The sequence below is a fragment of the Capricornis sumatraensis genome, chromosome 15 (assembly GCF_032405125.1).
Source record: "Capricornis sumatraensis isolate serow.1 chromosome 15, serow.2, whole genome shotgun sequence".
Classification (NCBI taxonomy): Eukaryota; Metazoa; Chordata; class Mammalia; order Artiodactyla; family Bovidae; genus Capricornis; species Capricornis sumatraensis.
Window position 1 is genome coordinate 35,479,787 of NC_091083.1, and position 21,830 is coordinate 35,501,616.

A 21,830-nucleotide genomic window follows, 5' to 3' on the forward strand; every position below is an offset into this window, starting at 1 on the left:
AACATCAAGATTTCACTTGCCCAGGAATTTTAAAAAAAAATCTCTGCAAGGCACATTAATGTAAAAATCAACATTTAATGTAAAATCAGAATGCCTCCATTGGGAGAAAGGGAGTTTGACAAAAACATCCCCAGCAGTAAGAGCCTATGTTTTAAAAATGACCGCAGGGATTTCTCTGGTGGTCCAGTAGCTAAGAATCCGAGTTCCCAATGCAGGGGGCCTGGGTTTGACCCCTGGTCAGGGAACTAGATCCCACATGCCTCAACTCTTTGCTGCAACTAAAGATCCTACATGCCACAACTATAGACCCAGCACAGCCAAATAAATAAAACATTTTTTTAAAAAAAGACTGCAAAAAACAGACCAAAGCATTCGCAGCATCCTTTTCCTGACTGATTAGATTTTTTTCAGAATGACCTCACAAATAAGTAAGTAAATAAATGAAGACATGACTAAACAAGAGAAGCAAAATCATTTCCCCCCAGAATAAGTTTTGGCAGATTTTCTCAATCACGCTTAGTTCTGAGGGAAACATTTCCTGGCCAAGTGTTTTGTTTTTTGTTTTTCATGACAGAAGGGTCTGGCTAACAGAATTTTTCTCTGCTCTGTGCAAACAATAAATAATTCAATAATTAGTAAAACTCCCAAGGGTTCCCAGAGAAAACATGTGTTGTGAGAGGCAGCTCATCTGTGATGACATTAATTTATATATATAGCAACAGAAGACTTCCCACCGGAAATAACTAGGAGTCATATCTTATTAATGTCCTCTGAGAATTTGCTTCAGAGAAATGTTCTCCTCTAACAACATGAAGTGCCTTATTAAGGCTGGTCGAGTATTAGTTTAGCAGGGTAAGGGGAGGATGTAAACAGGCAAGACTGTTCTCCATTTTTGGAGGGGGATGGAATAGGTTGTTTTGTACATTTTTGTTTTGTTTTGTTTTCTGTGATATTAACGAGTGTTTGGCCAATTTAGCTTCTGTTTGAATTAATTCTTATTCCTAGGAAGTGAAACACTGTAACACCTTTCCTCTCCTGCTGCTATTTCTTTTTCTAAGAGACTAAAGTTGGGGGAAGAAAAAAGGCAAATCTCCGCTTCACCTCCTCAGAAGGATCTAGTTTACCCAAACACCCATGATCTAAGCCAGGAGTCCATGAAATCTGTGTTCATTCACACACACACAAAAAACAAACTCCCTGATTTAGCAAATATCCACATTCTGTGCAAATCACAAATCTTCACCTTGTTATTGAAATTTTTTTTCTAATCTTTTTAGGGAGTTTATCCATTGAGAGGGTGCCTATCAGAAGGAGAGGGCAAGGGGATGAGATCATGTTCTTAAATGTCTAAAAAAAGAGATCAGAGTGTATCTTGAATGTGTGGGGAGGAAATAAGTTCCCAATTTTATTTCAGATCTAGGTAAAAACTGAATTTTTTAAAAAACTGAAGTTTTTGAGAGTACTGGGTTTTAAAATAAATCCATTCAAGCTGCTGTCTTTGAAAAATAGACACTCTTGCCTGATTGTGGCTTTTTTTTCTTTTAATGAGAAGAGTGAGAAGAGGGTCTTAATACATTTAATGAGGGATTAAGTAACTCCAAAAGAATGGATTGCACTTAAGCAATGATGAGAACCGTGACCCTGCTTGGGTTTCAGGCATGGTAAAGGGAAAAGAATCTGGTTTGAAGTCAACATTAGGAGTGAACCCCTTGTTCTGGTACCTTCTAGCTGTTAAGTCACCAAGGTGCTGATTCCCTCCCCCGGGGGCTGCTGGTGAGATCACATGTCCATCTGTGGATGTATTTAGGCACTCAGACTCTCTTCTCCCACACGTATTCACAGAAACGTCCAGTACCAACCCCATTTCGGGCTATTGGAGCAGCGTTTGTGAAGGACCATCAGACTGGAAAAATCAAACTTTTCCTCAGCATACCCTTCCTGCCTGCCCCTCAGCCTCACTGCAGCTGTCCCAGAGGTTTGGGGTTTTTAAGCAAGATCTCCAGGTGATTCTCAGACACATTCAAAGAGAATTGATGCTTTAAGCTCCTGCATTTAATTCCCTCCCTGTCCCTGATTTCTCAGAACTACCATGGGGTAAAGTGTGGAAAGCATCACACTTTATCTTGTTTATGGAGCAAGTTTATGTGAACTCTTCTCAGTTAAGACTTTTCTTTCTGTCACTCAGAAATGCCACTAAATCTAATACAGACCCACAAAAACCTAGTGCCCACCACCAGTTGACATCATCCCAGATCTTTCTTTGAAAGGTAAAGGAAGAAATATAATTTCCCTCTTATGTTTTACAGTAAACTGTTAGCAACCCCCACCTCCCTTCTAAGCAGACCTTATAAAAATCTAAGAACTTAAAGAAGGCAGCAGATTTACCCATAATTCCAAACCAAATTCTCAATGTCTCTTGGTTTGAAATCCTGCAGGTTCTGACAATTGCTTCATTAGCGTAAAAAAATATTTCATACAGCTCTTTGTCATTGAGGCTGGAGCCTGAAATACACAGGCAATACACAAAAAGCTGAATTAAGCAGCTGGGAGAAGGCAATTTGATGTGGCTCCAGGGTGTCACAGAAAATTTCTACCAAATATCTGAGTAGTCCATTTAACCGAGTAGAAAATGCTTCTCACATTTTGAGTAGTCTTTTTACCAAAGTTTATTTCCTTATAAAGTTGAAAACCTAATTCCTAGAATCTGCGGAGGGGTTCCCCCCACTTAAACCTTATGCCTCCACCTGACAAGATTAGAAGGAAATCAGTGGATTATTTCTGAGTGAGTCCGTTCTTTTTTTAACAAAGAATCACTTCACTGGAGTCAGAGCCTGGGACAGATCCAGTGCCCATGGGGTGCCACTATTTGCAGACTTTTACTAAACATCTTCTCTCAAACCACAGCCAAAGCACTTCTGAAAACTGTAACAACAAAAACAAATCTAGTGGTGATGAGCTGAAAATTCCAGTCCCCCCACCAACCTCTAGAGGCCTTCTGTCACATCCGTGCCCAGAAGAGAATCCACATTTTCTTATGTTAGCTCTTCTCATTCTCCCTGTAGTGTTCTTTCCTCAAGCCACAGCCTCTGTATTAAGGTAATTTGTCTAAGATTCAAATATCAGGGCACAAAGTTTTCAGCCCATGGCCCTTTGATACACCAATAAGTTTCATTTCAGCTGGCCTTAAAAAAACTAAAAGTAAAGCAGGGAGTAGGCAAACCTCTGGTCATTCAAGATGACCAAATGCTCTAATCAGACAAATGAAATGCTTCCACAACTTTTTAAAAGTTTTTCAAAGTGAGAAACTGATTTACCTTGCAAGTTGTAAGCATTTTATAAACTAATTCTGGCATGACCATCTGCATAAATACAGATCTTACCCTCTTTTTAAAATATTTTATGTATTCATTTATTTTTGGCTATGCTGAGTTTTTGTTGCTGCACACAGGCTTTCTCTAGCTGCAGCGAGGTGGGGGATACTCTCTAGTGGTGCAAGAGCTTCTTACTGCAGGGACTTCCCTTGTTTTGGAACACAGGCTTTAGATGCATGGGCTTCAATAGCTGAGGCGCATGGACTCAGTAGTTAACGCACGTGGGCTCAGCTACCCCATGGCATGTGGGATCTTCGTTCCCTGACCAGGGATCAAACTGGTGTCCCCTGCATTGCAAGGTGCATTCTTAACCACTTGACTACTAGGAAAGCCCAGATCTTACCCTCTTCTCCACTACCTTGTGCCACACCCCTCCTCCCCACCCGTAGAAAGGTCCACAGCAAAGGCATGGAGAAGGAACCACGAATGGACCAAGGTCTCAGGCAGCTTGGATGGGATGAAGAGTGGCCATAGACACTGCTGTGTGCGACCAGCACACAGCCACACCTGGGCCACATAAATGTGGTCTGGTGGCCTCACGGAGGTTCCGTGTGTTCTTGACACTCTTCTTCCCATCTATCCAGTGCTATCAAGCAACCTCCTAACTGACCCAATTTCCTCCTACCAAACAGGAGGGAGAGAGAATTACTGGGTAAGGGGCTGCACAGTAAATACGTAGGTGATCCACAGCTGATTTCCATGACACACAACAAAGGAATGAGAATATAGAGTCTGTCAGTGGCAGAGCAGGAATTAAGACTGGGCAGCCACTATCAACTGTGTGGCTTTAAGTACATTACTCACCCCCTCTTAAACTTGTCTTATTCATATACTAAGGGTATTCGTCCTCATAGAAGGAAAAATTTAGTTCACACTTAATTCTGCGCCTACTTAAATCCTTGCATACTGCATATAAATATGCCTATTAACTCATTATACATTAAATAATTGGTCAATTAGTATTCTGAATGCTGTCTATTGTGCAGAAATATTTGGTTGATTATGATATAAACTGGGCACATTTTGTTTTTCCATTTAAAATGATGCAATGTTTCCCCTCTTTGAAAAATTGATTATCCGACACCTTTTCCAGAAACCAGGAGACTTAGACACTGAGGAATGACTCGGTTTGGAAGGTGCTTAGCTCTGTCTTGGACACATGGCTTCCAGTAAATGGTGGCCGTATGACCAATAGTTTTACCAATATTCTAGTTTCAGGAGGTTATTTGGTCCAAAGAAGGATTCATCTGACTCACCTCCCTGGGTCCTGGTGTCAGCCCCATACAACAGCTACCGACGCATGGACTTTTCTCTAGGGCTGATTAGGGAACAGAAAAGGCCTGGTGTGGTTTTGGTGGTTTGTTTAACCTTGACGTTCAGAGTTGGTCTCATTGAGAAGCCTGCGCCTGTTTGCTGAGTTCTTGGCCCCTTGCAGTTGAGTTGGGGAGAGCTTGGAATCTGCTTGGCTTGTGAAGAATGTGATTAATGCTTTGCTTTACAGATGGATGACATGTTTCTTTCTGACTCAGATGGTATTTTCCAGATGTTACCCAGTGGGATGCACAACAGACATGGAATTAGATCCCCTGAAACTTCCACCTCAGAGAACAGATTCAAAGATGTTAGAGTAGATTATCCCACAGTGGGACAGCTCCCCTGGGGCTCGAGATAGGTATTACTTAATGCCTTCACCCTGAGGCTGGTGCCATGTCATGGACTGCTTCTTGGATCCTGGGAGTGTTCCCAGAAGCTCCTCGAGTGTGTTTGAAGAAAGACAGTCCTTGTCTTGCTTGGAAAGCTTCTCTTCCACAACCTATGTGTCTTTCTTTTTCTCACTGTCTCAACACATTTCTCCAAACACCTTCCTCTGTCAAGTAAACTTCTTGATTAGAAAAGGCAGGCATCTGTCTGTGGCTTGTGAAACAAAGCATCACAGAAACGTTTTTAGTAATTCTCAAACCACCAACCTCTCTGTTAACAGCAGGGTGCAGTGAATGAGTCTCAGAAGGGTACTGACATCTGTTCTCTTAGGTGGGATAAGGGAGAAGCAGATGGTACCCACTAGGTGGCGCTAGTGCTAAGGAACCCACCTGCCAATACAGAAGATGTAAGAGACTCAAGTTTGATCCCTGGGTCGGAAAGATTCCCCTGGAGGATGAAACGGCAACCCACTCCAGTATTCTTGTCTGAAAAATCCCATGGACAGAGGAGCCTGGTAGGCTACAGTCCAAAGAGTCACAGAGTCAGACACGACTGAGCCACTGAGCACACGTATTCCATCTTCATTCTTCTTAAGTGTCATCATGGTGCTGGAGACCGAGGGTAGAGCTATGCACAAAGCGGACAAAATCCAGCCTTACTGGGCCAGTTGTCATCAAGAGGAAATAGAAAATAAACAAGCAGACAAATTAATCTTAGAAGCCTAGTTCCATGAAAAAAAAAAAAACAAAAAACCCATGAATGTTAAAGCTGCCATTGCTGCCTCAGCCTGTTAGGCCCTTAATATGTGGCTCATCCCAGCTGAGATATACTGGTCAGTGTAAACCACACAGCAGATTTCAAAGACTTAGTGTGACAAAAAGAATGTCAAATAGCACATTGATACCTTTTAGAATTTTGATTGTGTGTTGAAATGATCATATCTTGCATATATGTGTATCTTGCAATAAAATGTATTATTCACATTAATTTCATTTATTTCTTTTATGGTTTGAAAGGTGGCTACTTGGGACATCTCTGGTGGTCCAGTAGTTAAAAATCCACCCTCCAATACAGGGAACTAAGATCCCACATGCCATGGGGCAACTAAGCTTGTGTGCCCCAAGTAGAGAAGCCATGCGCCACAACTGCTGAGCCCACATGCTGTAGAGCCTGTCCATGGTCCACAGCTGGGGAAACCCCCGTGCACTGCAACGAAGACCCAGCACAGCACAAACAAAACAAAACGTGCGGTTACCAGGAATTTTAAAGTGTGCCTAGCACTTGTAGCTTGCATTGTATTTCTATTGAATGGCACTGTGCTAGAGAACACAGGGGAGGGATGGGGACTTCCAACTTTGGACAGGGTATCTGGGAAGGCATCCCTGAGGAGGTGGCCCCTGAAGCTGAGACCCAAGAAATCAAGTGGGATAGAGCCTGGTGGAACTGACAGAAAGTCACAGAAGCAGAAGTGAAGTGAGAGCAGTGGAGAGAGGATAAGATGAGGTTGGCTAGATAGGGTAGGTAGAAGCCAGACTGAGGAGAAAATTATAGGGACTTGAATTTCGTTCTGAATGCAATGGGGCATCACTTTAAAAGCCAAAGTCAGCTGGTTTTAATCAAGGCAGCAAATTGACAGCTTGTGTTACCACAGTTGAAGACAGAAAGACTGCATTTAGGAAATAAGGACTTCCTGGGAGAACTTCCTTATATAGAAGTTCAACCCTGACTGTCTTACTTGAATTGGGCTATTGAGGCTGCCCGCTTTTCCTTCCTATTCATAAAATAATAAGCGTCATAGACTCTGTGGCGGAGAAGGCAATAGCACCCCACTCCAGTTCTCCTGCTTAGAAAATCCCATGGACGGAGGAGCTTAGTGGGCTGTAGTCCATAGGGTCGCTAAGAGTCGGACACGACTGAGCGACTTCCCTTTCACTTTTCCCTTTCCTGCATTGGAGAAGGAAATGGCAACCCACTCCAGTGTTCCTCCTTGGAGAATCCCAGGGACGGGGGAGCCTGATGGGCTTCCGTCTATAGGGTCGCACAGAGTCGGACACGACTGAAGCGACTTAGCAGCAGCAGCAGCAGACTCTGTGGTGGTTAATGTTCCAGGACTATTTTTCAAGCTTTCTGTTTATTTTTATTTATTAATTTTTGCACAGTGCTTTGAACCGGATGCCCTGTTACTAATAGCTGGAGGAGATTTCGAGGATCAGCTCAGAGAGGAAGTGATCCAGCGAGTTTCTCTTCTCCTCCTCTATTACATCATTCATCAGGAAGAGATTTGTTCTTCTAAGTTCAACATGAGTAATAAGGAGTATACATTTTACCTGCACAGCCTTCTCAGCCTCAGGCAGGATGAAGACTCCTATTTCCTTTCACAGAATGAGACAGAAGATATCCTGGCTTTCACCAGGCAGTACTTTCACACTTCCAGAAACCAGGTAAGAAAGTCAGAATTGCTAACTAGCTCTGCTGCTAAGATACAGTCTCAGAGCATGACTTTTTGTCACTAATATATTTGTAAGATGCTCAAAAACTTCTTAGAGAGGTAAGTAGTTGTGGTTTTTAGTGATGGGATGTTGTAACATAATTTAAAATTCTGAGTCTGAAGGGGGGAATGTAACAATCAGTTGTCCAGATGAGTTTTAGCCAGAAGCTGGGTGGGAGGGTGGGCAGAGAGGCCAGGTAACAAGGCGGCTCTATTCTGAGTCCCCCTGAGCACTAGAGTGAATGTGATTCATGGCTTTTGATCAGTCTCCAAGGACTGAACTCGAGCAGTGATTGCAGTGTGTCTATTTGCTTTGCCTTCTGGCTAGAGAAAGAGAAGGTAGTAAGAGTTGGGGAGGGATGAATTTATTATTAGTTACTTCCCGGAGGATGCAGCTTGCAAAAAGCCTTATTCATGACAGCACAGACATTATCTCTTTTGTGGCTTTTGATTGGTGCTGCACATATTCAGCGGTCCCAAGCCTTTTCTTCTCTTCCAGCTCCCACTGTTAGGAAACAAGCATCTTGTTGCCTCATTACTATTCCAGTAAAAGCTGACCTTTCAGTTACCTTTTTGCTTTCTGCTTTGTGGCGGAAAGTTTGAGCTGATAACATTTTCTGAACATGAACTCTTGTAAGCCATATTTTCTTAAAGAATTAATTGAGAAGCCACCAGCACATTTTGAAGAGTGTGGCAGAATGTGTTATTTTTTCCTCTTGAATTATTAATTGATATGTGTCTCAGTCCATTTGGGCTGATATAATAAAAGTGTCATAAACTGGGTGGCTTACAAACAACAGAAACTTATTCTCACACTTCTGGAGACTGGAAAGTCGAAGATCAAAGTGCGGGGTAGATTTGGTATCTGATGAGAGGCTACTTTTTAGTTCACAGAAAGTCATCTTTCCTTTGTGTCCTCACATGGTGGGAGGAGCAAGGGAGACCTGTGGGGTATTATATAAGGACACTAATTCCATTCATGAGGGTTCCACCCTCATGATCTAATCACCTCCCTAAAGCTTCACTTCCTAATGTCATCACCGTGGAGGTTAGGATTTCATTTGAATTTTTGGCGAGACACAAACATTCACTCTGTGGCAACATATACTGATAAATTTAAATTCTTGACCTCAATTCTGGTTTCTAGGAGTTCAAAGGTATTTGTACAATCATGCTGCAACTTAATGCCAGAAAACATACCCTCCAATTTGCTGTAAATAGGCTTAATTTCTCTCATATTTGGCAGAACAAATGGAAAGACAGTTTACTAAGAACTTTGTAGATGTCATTTCAGTAACTCAAAATCACATGAATCTCAAAACTTTGGCCATATTCTTTTTCTACTTCCAACTGAGAAAATGTGGTTCTTTCATAGAATTCAATTTTTCTGCTTAAATAAGGAGGTATCCCTACAGAGAATTTCCTCAGTACCACATCTATATAATACAAGATCAGTTCAAATTAGCCACTGGGATTTTAGCCTCCTGTGTGTTATTATCTTTTGATATATATTAAATGCAAATGAAAAGCCAGCATTTAAAGGCAGAAGGAGTGTATATATTTAAAGCAGACTTCTGGTTATGCAATGCATACTGCAAATACTTGAGTTTCTGAGTGTGTGTGTGTGAGATTAAACATTCCTGTAACAGAGTAAACTACCTCAATATTATGTGTAGATCTAGTTTATTCTTATATTGAGTCAAGAAGAACTGAGCTACTGATGAGTCATAACCCTGTGCTGCACCTTGGAACTATCTCATGGAGGAAAGCATTGTCTCCAGATCCTGGATCCTGTGGCCCGTGCACTTGGACTTGGGTTCCTCTAGGATGTCAGTCAGTCTGGACTTTGCAAAAGGCCTCTTGGCACCTCACTGCAGGCTGCTGCTCTCTGACTAGAGGATATATAAGGGCACAGAAGGTTCTGGCAATCCAGGCCCAAAATGACTAGCAGGTCTTGGTTTGCATAGGACTCAATCTCCTTAAGTCACACCACCAACAGTAGCTCCAGCTGAGCCTTAACCAGCTCATTAAGAGAGACAACGTTACTCTCTCATACCCTGATTTAGCCACCTTCCCTGATGGTGCAGAGTCTAAACATCCCGTTAGTCCTTCCTTCTGTTCCCACTCGGTTTCATCTTCCTGACTCAGTGTCTGAATGCAACCCACCTCTCTCCATTCTTTCTGCTCTTGCTGTTTCCACGGTAAATGTACCTGGTCTTCCACTAACCCTGCTTCTTCATGAATATTTGTGACCACATCCTAAGGACTTCAGGGATGGAAACAACCTTTAGAATCTTCCTTTGTCCTCACTGGCACTTTGAGATGATTACTCTTTTACAGCTTCCATGAAAAACCCACCCCACCTCTATACCATACACACTCTCTGCTCTTTTAACTTGTTATTGTCGTTCATGAGTCTGGCTGCTTCTCCAAATATGTTCAAAGTTTGATAACTGCCTCTCAGCCTTCCATGCTGCTCCCCACCATAGCTATGAATAGGCTCTTGCCACACTCACCAATTACAGACTTAAAAAAAAAACCGACACGCTATTGAATACAGTTCTCTAAACCAGCAGTCCCTGACTTTTTGGCACCAGGGACTGGTTTTGTGGAAGACAATTTTTCCATGGATGGAGGGGGGAGATGTTTCCATTTCTTTTCACTGCTCACCTCTTCACGTGTGGCCCAGTTCCTAACACACCATGAACTGCTGCTTGTTTGTGGCCTGGGCTTAGGGGACCCCCGCCCTAAACCGTAATGGAAAAGAACATGAAAAAGAGTGTGTGTGTGTGTGTGTGTGTGTGTGTGTGTGTGTGTATACATATATATATATAACTGAGTCACTTTGCTGTACAGCAAAAATTAAACAGTTAAACACAATAGTGTAAATCAACTATGTACTTCAGTAAATAATCTTATCAGAACTTTTCCCCCATTGTCCTGCATCACAAGGCAACATTGACATAGTAAACCTCCCCTTAGTTCCTCATTTGATGAACATACTTCCTCCTTCTCACACTCCTGTACATGTGCTCAGTTGCTCAGTCATGTCTGACTCTTTGCAACCCCATGGACCATAGCCCGCCAGGCTCCTCTGTCCGTGGGGATTCTCCAGGCAAGCATACTGGAGTGGGTTGCCATGCCCTCCTCCAGGGGATCTTCCCAACCCAGGGATAAAACCCAGGTCTCCCACATTGCAGGTGGATCCTTTACTGTCATTAATCATTAATGTCCTGCTCCGTGCTCTCACTTTTGAAGTCAAGTCCCATCTCCATGAAGCTCTCCTTCTCTCACTGATTTCTTCTTTTTTTTCACCTGTGCCGTGCAGCATGCAGCCAGTGCAGGAGACATAAGACCTGTGGGTTTGGTCCCTGGGTTGGGACGATCCCCTGGAGAAGGAAACGACGACCCAGTCCAGTGTTCTTGCCTGGAGAATCCCATGGACAGAGGAGCCTGGCAGGCTATAGTCTGTGAGGTCTGTCTGTATATGAGTGGATGGCTCAAAAGAAAAATCTGGACTGGTATGCAGCAGAATTGAAGGTCATCAGTGTTTGGGAGTGCTTGGCATTGTGAGTGCATCTCAAGTAACAAGAATATAGTAAGGAGAGGGAAAACCAAAGTTGGGCCATGGGGGGGCACCATGGCAAAGAGTTGGACATGACAGAGAGACTAACACAATATGGCATGTAGGATTTTAGTCCCCTGACCAGAGATTGAACCTGTGTCCCCTGCATTCAAAAGTGAAGTCTTAACTACTGGACCACTGGGGAAATCCAGTCATTCATTGATTTCTGTCATCCCACATTTCATGTTTTTTTTTTCTCCCATTTCCATCACACCCATCTCCTGGTTTTCTTCTCGCTTGTCCAGCTATTCCTTTGAAGGATGAACGTGACCTGCCATCCCTTAAGCTGGGCTTCCCTTGTAGCTCAGCTGGTAAAGAATCTGCCTGCAAAGTGGGAGACCTGGGTTTGATAACTGGGTGGGGAAGATCCCCTCAAGAAGGGAAAGGCTATCCACTCAAGTATTCTGGTCTGGAGAATTCCAAACAGTCCATGGGGTCACAAAGAGTCGGATACGACTGAGTGACTTTCACTCACTTCACTCACAACGTCAAGCACTTCCGAACACTGATGACCTTCAGTTCTGCTGCATGCCAGTCCAGATTTCTCTTTTGAGCCATCAGCTCATATAAACACCTGCCTTTCAAAATTTTCCGTTGGCTATTTCCTTGGCTCTTGAAATTCAATATTAAAATGGAAAGTCCTTATTTCTGTTCCTGAGCCTGTCCTTTCTTTGATGTTGCCCGTGTAGCTCTGGAAATAGCCTCAACTTTGGCTTGTGTGATGCTGCACTTTCCTGCTCTTCTTGCCCTCTGACCCCATTTTCGCCTATGCAGACTCATCTCTCTTTCTCTGTGTAGATTTCTTTTTTATTCCTATGCTATATGTTTTACCTCCATAATTTATTTTATAACTTGAAGTTTGCACCTCTTATTTCCCTTCACCGATTTCACCCAATCTCCCACTCCATCTGCTAGGGCAGCCATCAGTTTGCTCTCTGTTTCCGTAAGTTTGTTTCTATTTTGTTCCGTTCACTTGTTTTTTAGATTCCATATATAAATGAGGTTATATAGTGTTTGTCTTTGGCCTCCTAGTTTGTTTCACTTAGCATAGTGCCATTTTGTTGCAAATGGCAAGATTTCACTCTTTTTCATGGCTGCATTGTGTTCCTTTGTACATGCATACATGCTCAGCTGTCGTCTGACTCTTTGTGACCCCATGGACTATAGGCCACTAGGCTCCTCTGTCCATGGGACTTTTCAAACAAGAATACTGGCGTGGGTTGCCGTTTCTTCTTCCAGGGAATCTTCCTGACCCAAGGATTAAACCTGCATATCATGTGTCTGTTACATTGCAGGCAGATTCTTTACCTGCTGAGCCATCGGGTATATACATATATACCACATTTTCTTTATCTATTAATCAATCAATGGATGTTTAGGTTTCTTCCATATCTTGCCTATAGTGCTGCAGCCACTATGGAAAACAGAATGAAGCTTCCTCAAAAAATTAAAAATAGAACTACCAAACAATCTAGCAACTCTTGTACTGAGTATTTGTACTGAGTATTATACCCGAGAGAAAGAAACCTACCAATTCAAAAAACAGCTCTGTGTTCACTGTGTGTAGATTGTAAGCATTAATGCTCCTTCAGGCATGATCTTAGCCCCCGTCATTCTCCGTTCTTCCTCCAGGATAGCACATCTGTAGTTAAAGATGACTCACAAGAGTGTATCTCCATCCCAGACACTCCTGTGAACTCCAGACTCACATAAGCTCTTCCGCATCTTTTCTCTAAGGATGTGGTAAAGACACCTCATACTTAAAATACCCATAAGTCAACCCAGTGAGACCCAGTCTTCATGTGTCACTTCGTAGGTCAGCAGATAAATGCCCAACTAGAAATTTTATTTTCTAAATTTCTTCCACCTTTCTATCTAATATATCTCCAAGTCCTACTGCTATTTCCCCCTGAAGAGATCCATACCCTGATGACTTTTCTCCGATTATCACCATCACTGTTTTTCACCTGGACTACTGTAATAGTCTTCCAACTGTGCTTCTAGGAATCACTGACTTCCTTCCCAGTCTATTTGTTCTCCACCACGTAGCCAGAGTGAATTCATCAAAACACTCTAGACCTATAGCCCTATTCCAATCCCTTGCTCAAAATCCTCCTTTGGCTTCCAGTTGATTTTAGGATATAGGGCAAACTCCTTTACATGCCAATAAACCTTTGGCCTTCACCATGCTCCCCTCTTCCCAGGTTGCTCAGCAACAACGTATCTGCTTGTGAACCCAGGAGATGCAGGAGACAGGAATTCAGTTGCTGGGTCAGGAAGATCCCCTGGAGAGGGAAATGGCAACCCACTCCAGTATTCTTCCATGCAAAATTCCATGGACAGAGGAGCCTGGTGGGATACAGTCCATGGGGTCACAAAGAGTTGGACACAACTGAGTGATTGAGCATACACACACACACACACGCACACAGACACACACATCCACTTGATACTGATTCAACTAGTAGATTCACTTATTATTTATAAAAATTGTGAGATGGGTGATGACCCATATTTTTGTTTTGGATCCTTCTTCTTCCTTTCGTATCTTACCGTTGTAGAGAACCTCTCTTTGGGAATGAAAAGAGAATCCATGTCATCACTAGCCTATGGCTGGAGGAAGTTTTGGTGGTTAAGGAGGAAGCTAAACCAAGTAGTTGAAGGCAGATGTGAAAGGGAGCGTGCTTTGTGATCATATAAGACAGCAGAGTCAGCTTGAAGTCAACATCAGGAATATAGATTTGAATGTTATCAGCCTTCAGGCTACACTTGAAGCTGGAGAAAAACAGTTCACCACTTGAAAGGATGAAAGTTAAACTGTGTCCCTCAGATTGGGACTTAGACTTATGGTATTTTAACTGAGATCACACCTGTTCTCAGGACTAATTAAGCTCAGATTCTTGAGGTCTCAGCTCAGAAAGAAGTCAGTGAGACAGAAAGTGATAGTTAAGAAGTGGATTTATTTAGAGAGAAACATACGCCACAGTGTGGGCCATCTGAGAATGTAGGCACCAGGGTGTGGGATTGTCAATTTTTAGAGGGCTGGGTAATTTCATACACTAATGAATGGAAGGAGTAGTCCAGCTATTTTGGGGAAGGGGTGGAGATTTCCAGGAATTGGGCCACTGCCCACTTTTTGACCTTTATGGTCTGCCTTAGAACTGTCATGGCAACTGTGGGTGTGTCACTCAGCTTGCTGAGTGTGACGATGAGTATATACTGAGGCTCAAGTTCTAGAGAAAGTTGACTCATCCACCATCTTGGACATATTTGATTCTAATCAGTTTATGTCATGTCCCTCCTGTTTCATAATAGTCAGGGCAAGAGTCTCATTGGAGAAAACGCATCTTTAGATGAATAAAGAGAAAGATTAGATAGGTAAGAACCACTGAGATGGGAGATGAAAAACTCAGTGTCATGGCAGATGAAGGAAACAAGTATTTTCCAGATAGAGCTGTATCTGAGACTAGAAAACGATGCGACGCTGTGCTGTGCTGTGCTTAGTTGCTCAGTCGTGTTCCACTCTTTGCAACCCCATGAACTGTAGCCAGTCAGGTCTCTCTGTCCATAGGATACTCCAGGCAAGAGTGGGTTGTCATGCCCTCCTCCAGGGGATCTTCCCAACCAAGGGATCAAGCCCAGGTCTCCCGCACTGCAGGTGGATTCTTTACCGTCTGAGCCACCAGATGTTCTTCTTCTTTTTTTTTTTTTTAATTATTTTTGGCTGTACTGGGTCTTTGTTGCAGTGCATGTGTGGGTTTCTCATTGCAGTGACTTCTCATGTTGTGGGGCACAGACTCTAGGGCCTGAGGGCTCAGCAGCTGTGGTGTCCAAGTTTAGTTGCCCCATGGCAGGTGGAATCTTCCCAGACCAGGGATTGAACCTGTGTTTTTTGTATTGGCAGGCAGATTTTCAACAACTGAACCACCAGGGAAGTCCCTAGAGATTTTTTAATCAGAATAGCTTCAGAAGTTAACATTTCCTTTTTACTTTGTGTCTGATTTTTCAGTGTATGGAAACCAAAGTGCTGCAGAAAAAATCTGGAATCCTAAGCAGTGATGGTGCCGATGAAAACACTCTTCCTCAGTTGGCAGCGACAATCATTGCTTTGTCCCTCCAAGGTGTTTGTCTGGGACAAAGAAACTTGCCTCCCCCAGACTATTTTACAGAATACATTTTCAGTGCCTTGAATAGTACGAATACTCTTCACCTATCGGGTAAGGATGCTTTTCATGAATTTCATTTCCAAGTCACACCTACTAAATATAAACTGATCCAAAAACAAAGATGGAAGCATTGTGGTGACCGAGTTTGTTCAGGTATGTTTTAAACACCCTTTTTATCTCAGCTTGTAGTGAGACAGCCCAGGGGGCCTTGTCAGGGCAAACATGCTTTGACATCTGTGGCGTGATAAGGCAAAACAAAAACAAAAACAGCACCCTTGAGCAGGGATGATGAGATTGTGGGTAGAGAGTTGAAGGGAGAGATTTTTATGATCTGTTACTAGTACTAATTGGGATGTCCTAGGTGGCTCAGTGGTAAAGAATCTGCCTGCCAGTGCAGGAGATGCAAGTTCTATTCCTGGGTCAGGAACACCCCCTGGAGGAAGAAATGGCAACCCACTCCAATATTCTTACCTGGGGAATCCCATGGACAGAGGAGCCAGTCTGTGGGGTCACTAAGAGTCAGATATGACTTTGCAAATGAGGGCACTCTAGTACTACTGTCTCTTTTGGTATAAAGTGTTGGGCAATAGGTGACCAAGTATCTTGTAGAACAGAGGTCTCCAGCCTCCAGGATCTAATGCCTGATGATTTCAGGACCTGATGTAATAAAATAATAGAAATAAAATGCACAATAAATGTAATGTGTTTGAATCATTCCAAAACCACCCCCTCCCTCCCACCTCTCTTCCCCGTAACTGCCCACCACCTGGTCCCTGGAAAAATTGTCTTCCACAAAACTGCTCCTTAGTGCCAAAAAAGTTGGGGACTGCTTGTGTAGAAGGATAAAAGGGTATTCCAAATGGTGCAAGAGGCTTGGTAGCAGTTTGCTTGGAACCATAAAAGTGGTGTCGTGTTAAACAGAAACATTGTAAAATATGCGGCCTGGCTGCATTTGTGACTGCCAGCATTTTAGGGATCTGAGATAAAATAGGACATCATGGAACGAAATCAGAATTTGTGTTTCACACATTTCTTTGTACTCGACAAGACATTAAGAGTGAAATGACTTAATTTTTTCATCTGCATTAGAATGTCCTGCTTTCTGCACACACCGAGGGGACTTGGTGTGTCACTTCATCGCTGGTGCTTTTGCCAACATATTTCCTCTTGGGAAGTCACAACACAGAAGAGAAATACAAATTTTCCAAGACGCCAGCAGCACACTCATGATCTAGATAAATCTTCCAACTTTGAAAGGGATCAAGGGCTAGGAGTCATCCAAATCTGCACAGAACTTTCCCTGACTTGTTTGTATAACCAGTTGAATGACAGATGTGTTTTTCTGTAATTAATTTTATATGCTTAAAGCCAGCGGTCCCCAACTTTTCTGGCACCAGGCACTGTTCTGTGAAAGAGAGTTTTTCCATGGACCAGGGGAGGGGGATGGTGTAAGGATAATTCAAGGGCATTACATCTGTTGTGTGCTTTATTTCTATTATTATTAAACCTCAGCTCCACCTCAGGCATTAGACCCTGAAGGTTGAGGACTCTTGATTTGACTTGTGAACACAGAGGGGGATGGAGAGGATGGGACAAATGGAGAAAGTAGCATGGAAACGTATATATTACCATATGTAAAATAGGTAGCCAGTGGGAATTTGCTGTATGACTCAGGGAGCTCAAACCAGTGTGCTCTGGGACAGCCTGGAGAGGTGGGATGCGGTGGGAAGTTGGAGGGAGGGGACATATGTATACTTACGGTAGATTCATGATGATGTATGGCAGAAATCAATACAATATTGTAAAGCAGTTTATCCTTCAATTAAAAATAAACTAATTTTTTTAAAAAAAGGAAAGAAATCTTTATTAAGATGAAAACTGAAGCACCAGTCAATTGTGTTACCTAGCTGTCATCATTCAGAGAAGGCGATGACACCCCACTCCAGTACCCTTGCCTGGAAAATCCCATGGACGGAGGAGCCTGGTAGGCTGCAGTCCATGGGGTTGCAAAGAGTCAGACACGACTGAGCCACTTCACTTCCACTTTTCACTTTCATGCATTGGAGAAGGAAATGGCAACCCACTCCAGTGTTCTTGCCTGGAGAATCCCAGGGACAGGGGAGCCTGGTGGGCTGCCGTCTATGGGGTCGCACAGAGTCGGACACGACTGAAGTGACTTAGCAGCAGCAGCAGCAGTTGTCATCACTAGGACGGAAATCAGGAGAAGTCATGCTGTGCTGAGAATGATTTTGATATAGGAAAGAGGGATTATGAAATTCAGATTTTGGATGACTGAGTTTCAGCAGGACAGTTTCCATGTCAACCAAAGGAATGCAATTACTCCACTTTTCAAATAAAAATTTGTGCCACTTGAAGGCTCAACACTGGAGTACAGAATATGGTTGGAGGCAAGCTGTACTGTAAGATCAAGGCGAGCTGTCTGCATATGAAACCATCATGGACCTGGGATAAAAAACCCACATGTTTTTGACAGATGTTCAGTATCACTCATTTGGGCACAAAGCAGCCACGTTTGCATTTGAGAACTCAGAATTCCTTCCCATTTCAGTACAATTAAATGCTTATTCCAGAGGCCCTGAGGCATTTTTTCTAACAGCTGCCTCTGAGTTAGGGCCCTACTGACACTGATTGCATTTTGGAGTAGGAGGAACAAAAGTTTGCTATTTTTATGTGGGTTTTTTAAAAAAATGTTTTTATTATAGAGATTGTCAAATATAAATAAAAGTAGAAACAATAAAACAATGAACTCCCATGTACACAGTCCCTACCTCAACAAGCAACAGCAATTTGGATAATCTTATTTTATATGTCCCTCCATTCTCTCCCATTACTTGATTACTGTTGTTCAGTTGCTCAGCCTGACTCTTTGCAACCCCACAGACTCTACCATGCCAGGCTTCCCCGTTCTTCACCATCTCCTGGATCTTGCTCAAACTCATGTCCATTGAGTTGGTGATGCCCTCCAACCATCTTGTCCTCTGTCGTCCCCTTCTCCTCCTGCCTTCAATCCTTCTTAGCATCAGATCTTTTCCAATGAATTGGCTCTCTGCATCAGGTGGCCAAAGTATTGGAGGTTCAACTTCAGCATCAGTCCTTCCAGTAAATATTCAGGATTGATTTCCTTTAGAATTCATTATTTGATCTCCTTGCAGTCCAAGGGACTCTCAAGAGTCTTCTCCAACACCACAGTTCAAACGCATCAATTCTTCAGTGCTCATTACTTGTTTATTTTGAAGCAAATCATCAATCAGTTGGTATTTCTGTATGAATCTCTAGAAGAGAAGGCTTTTTTAAAAAAAGCATCTATTAGCAGTATCACAACTAAAAAAGTGAATGATTCTATAATGTTCATTTTTTCAGCTTTTAACAAATATTTTCATTTTTTATTGAACTAGGATCTAAATAAGGTCTATAAAATGTGAATTGTTGATGTCATTGAAGTTTTTTTCAAGGTGTCTTGCCCTTCCCCTCCCCTATATTTTTTGGCAGTTTTTTTGTTGTTGTTGGAAAAATGTGCCAGGACTGTGCTGTTTTATGTGTACCAGCTTTATAGTATATTTTAATTTCTGGTAGATCTAGCCTTCTTCATTGCTCTTCTTTTCAGGATTTTCCCGGCTTGTTCTTTCTTACTGACAAATATCACCTAACTGTTCAATTCTGGGGGATAAAAACCTAGTGATAATATTATTCTAATAGTGAAAAAATTATGAAATAACTTAGAAATGATATTTACAAGATGTTACGTTTTTAAATCCCGTAGTATGTCTTCCTGTTTGTTCATGTTTACGTATCGATTTTGTGGAGTGTTCTATTGTTTTCCTCACATAGGTTTCAGACATTTCCTGGTACATTTATACCTAGACATTTAACTTTCTTTTGTATCTCTTAACTGGGGTCCTCTCTTTCGTTATAGCTTCTAACTGGTTTCTGTTTGTCCATATGAAGGTTAGTGATTTTTTTTTTTAGGTTAATTTTGTAACTCACTCCATGATTAAATCTTTCATTTTATTTTTGCCCTAATTAGAGTTTTCAGATATATAATTATACCATCACCAAATAGATATAGAGTTACCTCTTCTTTTTCAGTTCTTGTATCTCTATTTTCTTTGTTACCTGATTATATTAGTTAATAACCTCAATATAATGGTGGATATTTTGAGAATGAACCCTTACCATGTTTTTGACCTTGAAAGAAAAGCTTCTAGTGTTTCCTCATTGAGTTTAGAGAACATATGTTAAAAAGTATTTATTATAGTCGTTTGTATTAATCCATATATTTACATTTCTAGTAGTCTTCATTTCTTCCTGTAGACTCAATTTACCATTCTGGTCATTTCTTTTTAGTCTAAATCACTTCACTTAGTCTTTCTTGTAAGACAGGTCTGCTGTCAATAAATTCACCATTCATTGTTTATCTGGGAATAATTTTATTTCACCTTTGTTTTCGGAGAGTTGTTATGCTGGGTATTAAATTCTTAACTGACAGTTATTTCTCTCCGCATTTTGAATATCTTATTCCACTACTTTCCGGACTCCAATGTTAAGATGATAAGTTAACTGTTAATTGTACTGATGTTCCTTTTTATGTGATGAGTCAGTTTTCCATTACTACTTTCAAGATATAGCTTTGTGTTTGACTTTTTTTTTTATATTTATCCTATTTGATGTCTGATGAACTTATTGAACATGTTTATCGAGGTTTCACATCAAATTGAGAATGTTTTTAACCATTATTTTCTTCAATATTTTTTTCTACTTCTTTCTCTCTCTCCTCTCCAAGTGACTGCCATTGCATATAGGTCAGTGTACTTGCTGTTTCCCATAGGTCTCTGAAACTTGTTCTTTTTTCTCTTTCTGTTCTTCAGAGTAGATTATTTCTATTAATTTATCTTTAACTCAGTAATTGTTTCTTCTGCCATCCCAATACGCTGCTGTGAATTTTTCATTTCACCTATTCTATTCTTCTAGTCCAGAATTTCCATTTAGACTTTATATAATTTTGATCTCCTGATTAAAAGTTGCTGTTTGTTAGTTTATTATTCTTATACTTTCCTTTAATTTCTCAAATATTATTTTCTTTAGTTCCTTGAACATACTGATGATCGCTGCTTTGAAGTCTTTGTCTGCTAAATCCAACATCTGGGAAATCTCAGGGGCATATTTATTGACTGCTTTTTTCCCTAACTCTGGGTCCCACTTTCCCATTACTTTGCAGGTCTCAAAATTTTTTTGAAACTGGCCAATTAAAATAAAACATTGTAGCAACTCTAGCTTGTAATTTTCCTAATACTGATGGTAACATTTAGAAAATACCAGAAATATATTTTTACAAGTAAGAAACTGAATAAATCTGAAGAAATTCACCATTATATTTATTCAATTATTCTCTGTGTCAATCAATTTTTAAAAGCCTACATTGTAGCAAGGGAAACTAAGCTGCAATCTATAAACTGACAACCATACCACAGCTGCCTTAGAAAATGAGGTCTGTTTTGCCCCTACAATCTCAGCTCCTTTTCAATTCCTATCTCTTTTCATGTTAAACATTTAAGAGGATATGATTAGATTGACTTTACTTTAAAATCATAGTTAATGTACTAAGGATGTATGGTGGTTAAAGGGAATAGCGTTTCTAAGGATTAATTCAGTTTCATCTTTTGTTTTCATTTTTATAGGGAACACCTAGAAAAAGAATTAATTGACTTACCAGAAGGCACTCCATTGATGGAATTGCCCATTTCCATTTCATCATGGTTCAGCTCTAAATCTTAGGCAAGATGTTGTAAGGGAATCAATATCCATGTGAAGTATAAATGTTCTTCATTCTTATTCAGAATAATTTCTTGGCTTTTCATTAGAACTTGGAAATTTACTTAGTACCATATCTATGGTGTGGCCATGTGAAATTGTGATTATTCTGAAACTGGCTTGTCTTTATTCTGACACCAAATTTTGTATGAAATTTCTAGAACTAGACAAGCTCCTCAACACTCTCTGGACTAAAAGTACCTGTATCCGAAAAGATAAAATCCATCAGCTTAGAAGGAAACAAAACACCCTAACAATTCATGATGGAGACTACCCTAATATATCTGTATCCGTGGACCCAGAATCAGAAGATGGTCCAGTTTCCTGGGATCAGGTATTGTCATTATTCCTCTTGTACTGTTGTACTGTCAAAGGAAGCAACTGTGAACATTCTCTAAGAGTTGTAGAAAACGTCAAGGGTAATGTAGACTTCCTTAAATGTAAAAATATTCTGTTTCCAGAGTGTAGTCAGGGTTTTTTCCTTTTACACGTAGATCTCTGCAGATTTAAAACTTGAGGCCAAAATATTTAGGAGAATGGTATATATTACTCTTTCCTCCATACTGAATTCATGAATAATTCAGTAAACATGTGACCATTTATCATTCACCATTGTGTGCACGAGGGGTAAAGAACTGAACAAAAACAGG

The 21,830-nt window shown here is 41.3% G+C and overlaps 1 protein-coding gene across 1 annotated transcript in view; it reads left to right on the top strand.

Annotated features, from left to right (window-relative positions):
• The window catches only part of SLC39A12 (solute carrier family 39 member 12), a 79,614-nt gene that overhangs the window by 911 nt on the left and 56,873 nt on the right, over window positions 1–21,830 (top strand). The window contains exons 2-4 of the mRNA XM_068987763.1: window positions 7,232–7,513; window positions 15,195–15,402; window positions 21,342–21,514. Coding sequence (XP_068843864.1) covers window positions 7,232–7,513; window positions 15,195–15,402; window positions 21,342–21,514 — 663 coding nt within the window. The remainder of the gene's footprint in view (window positions 1–7,231; window positions 7,514–15,194; window positions 15,403–21,341; window positions 21,515–21,830) is intronic.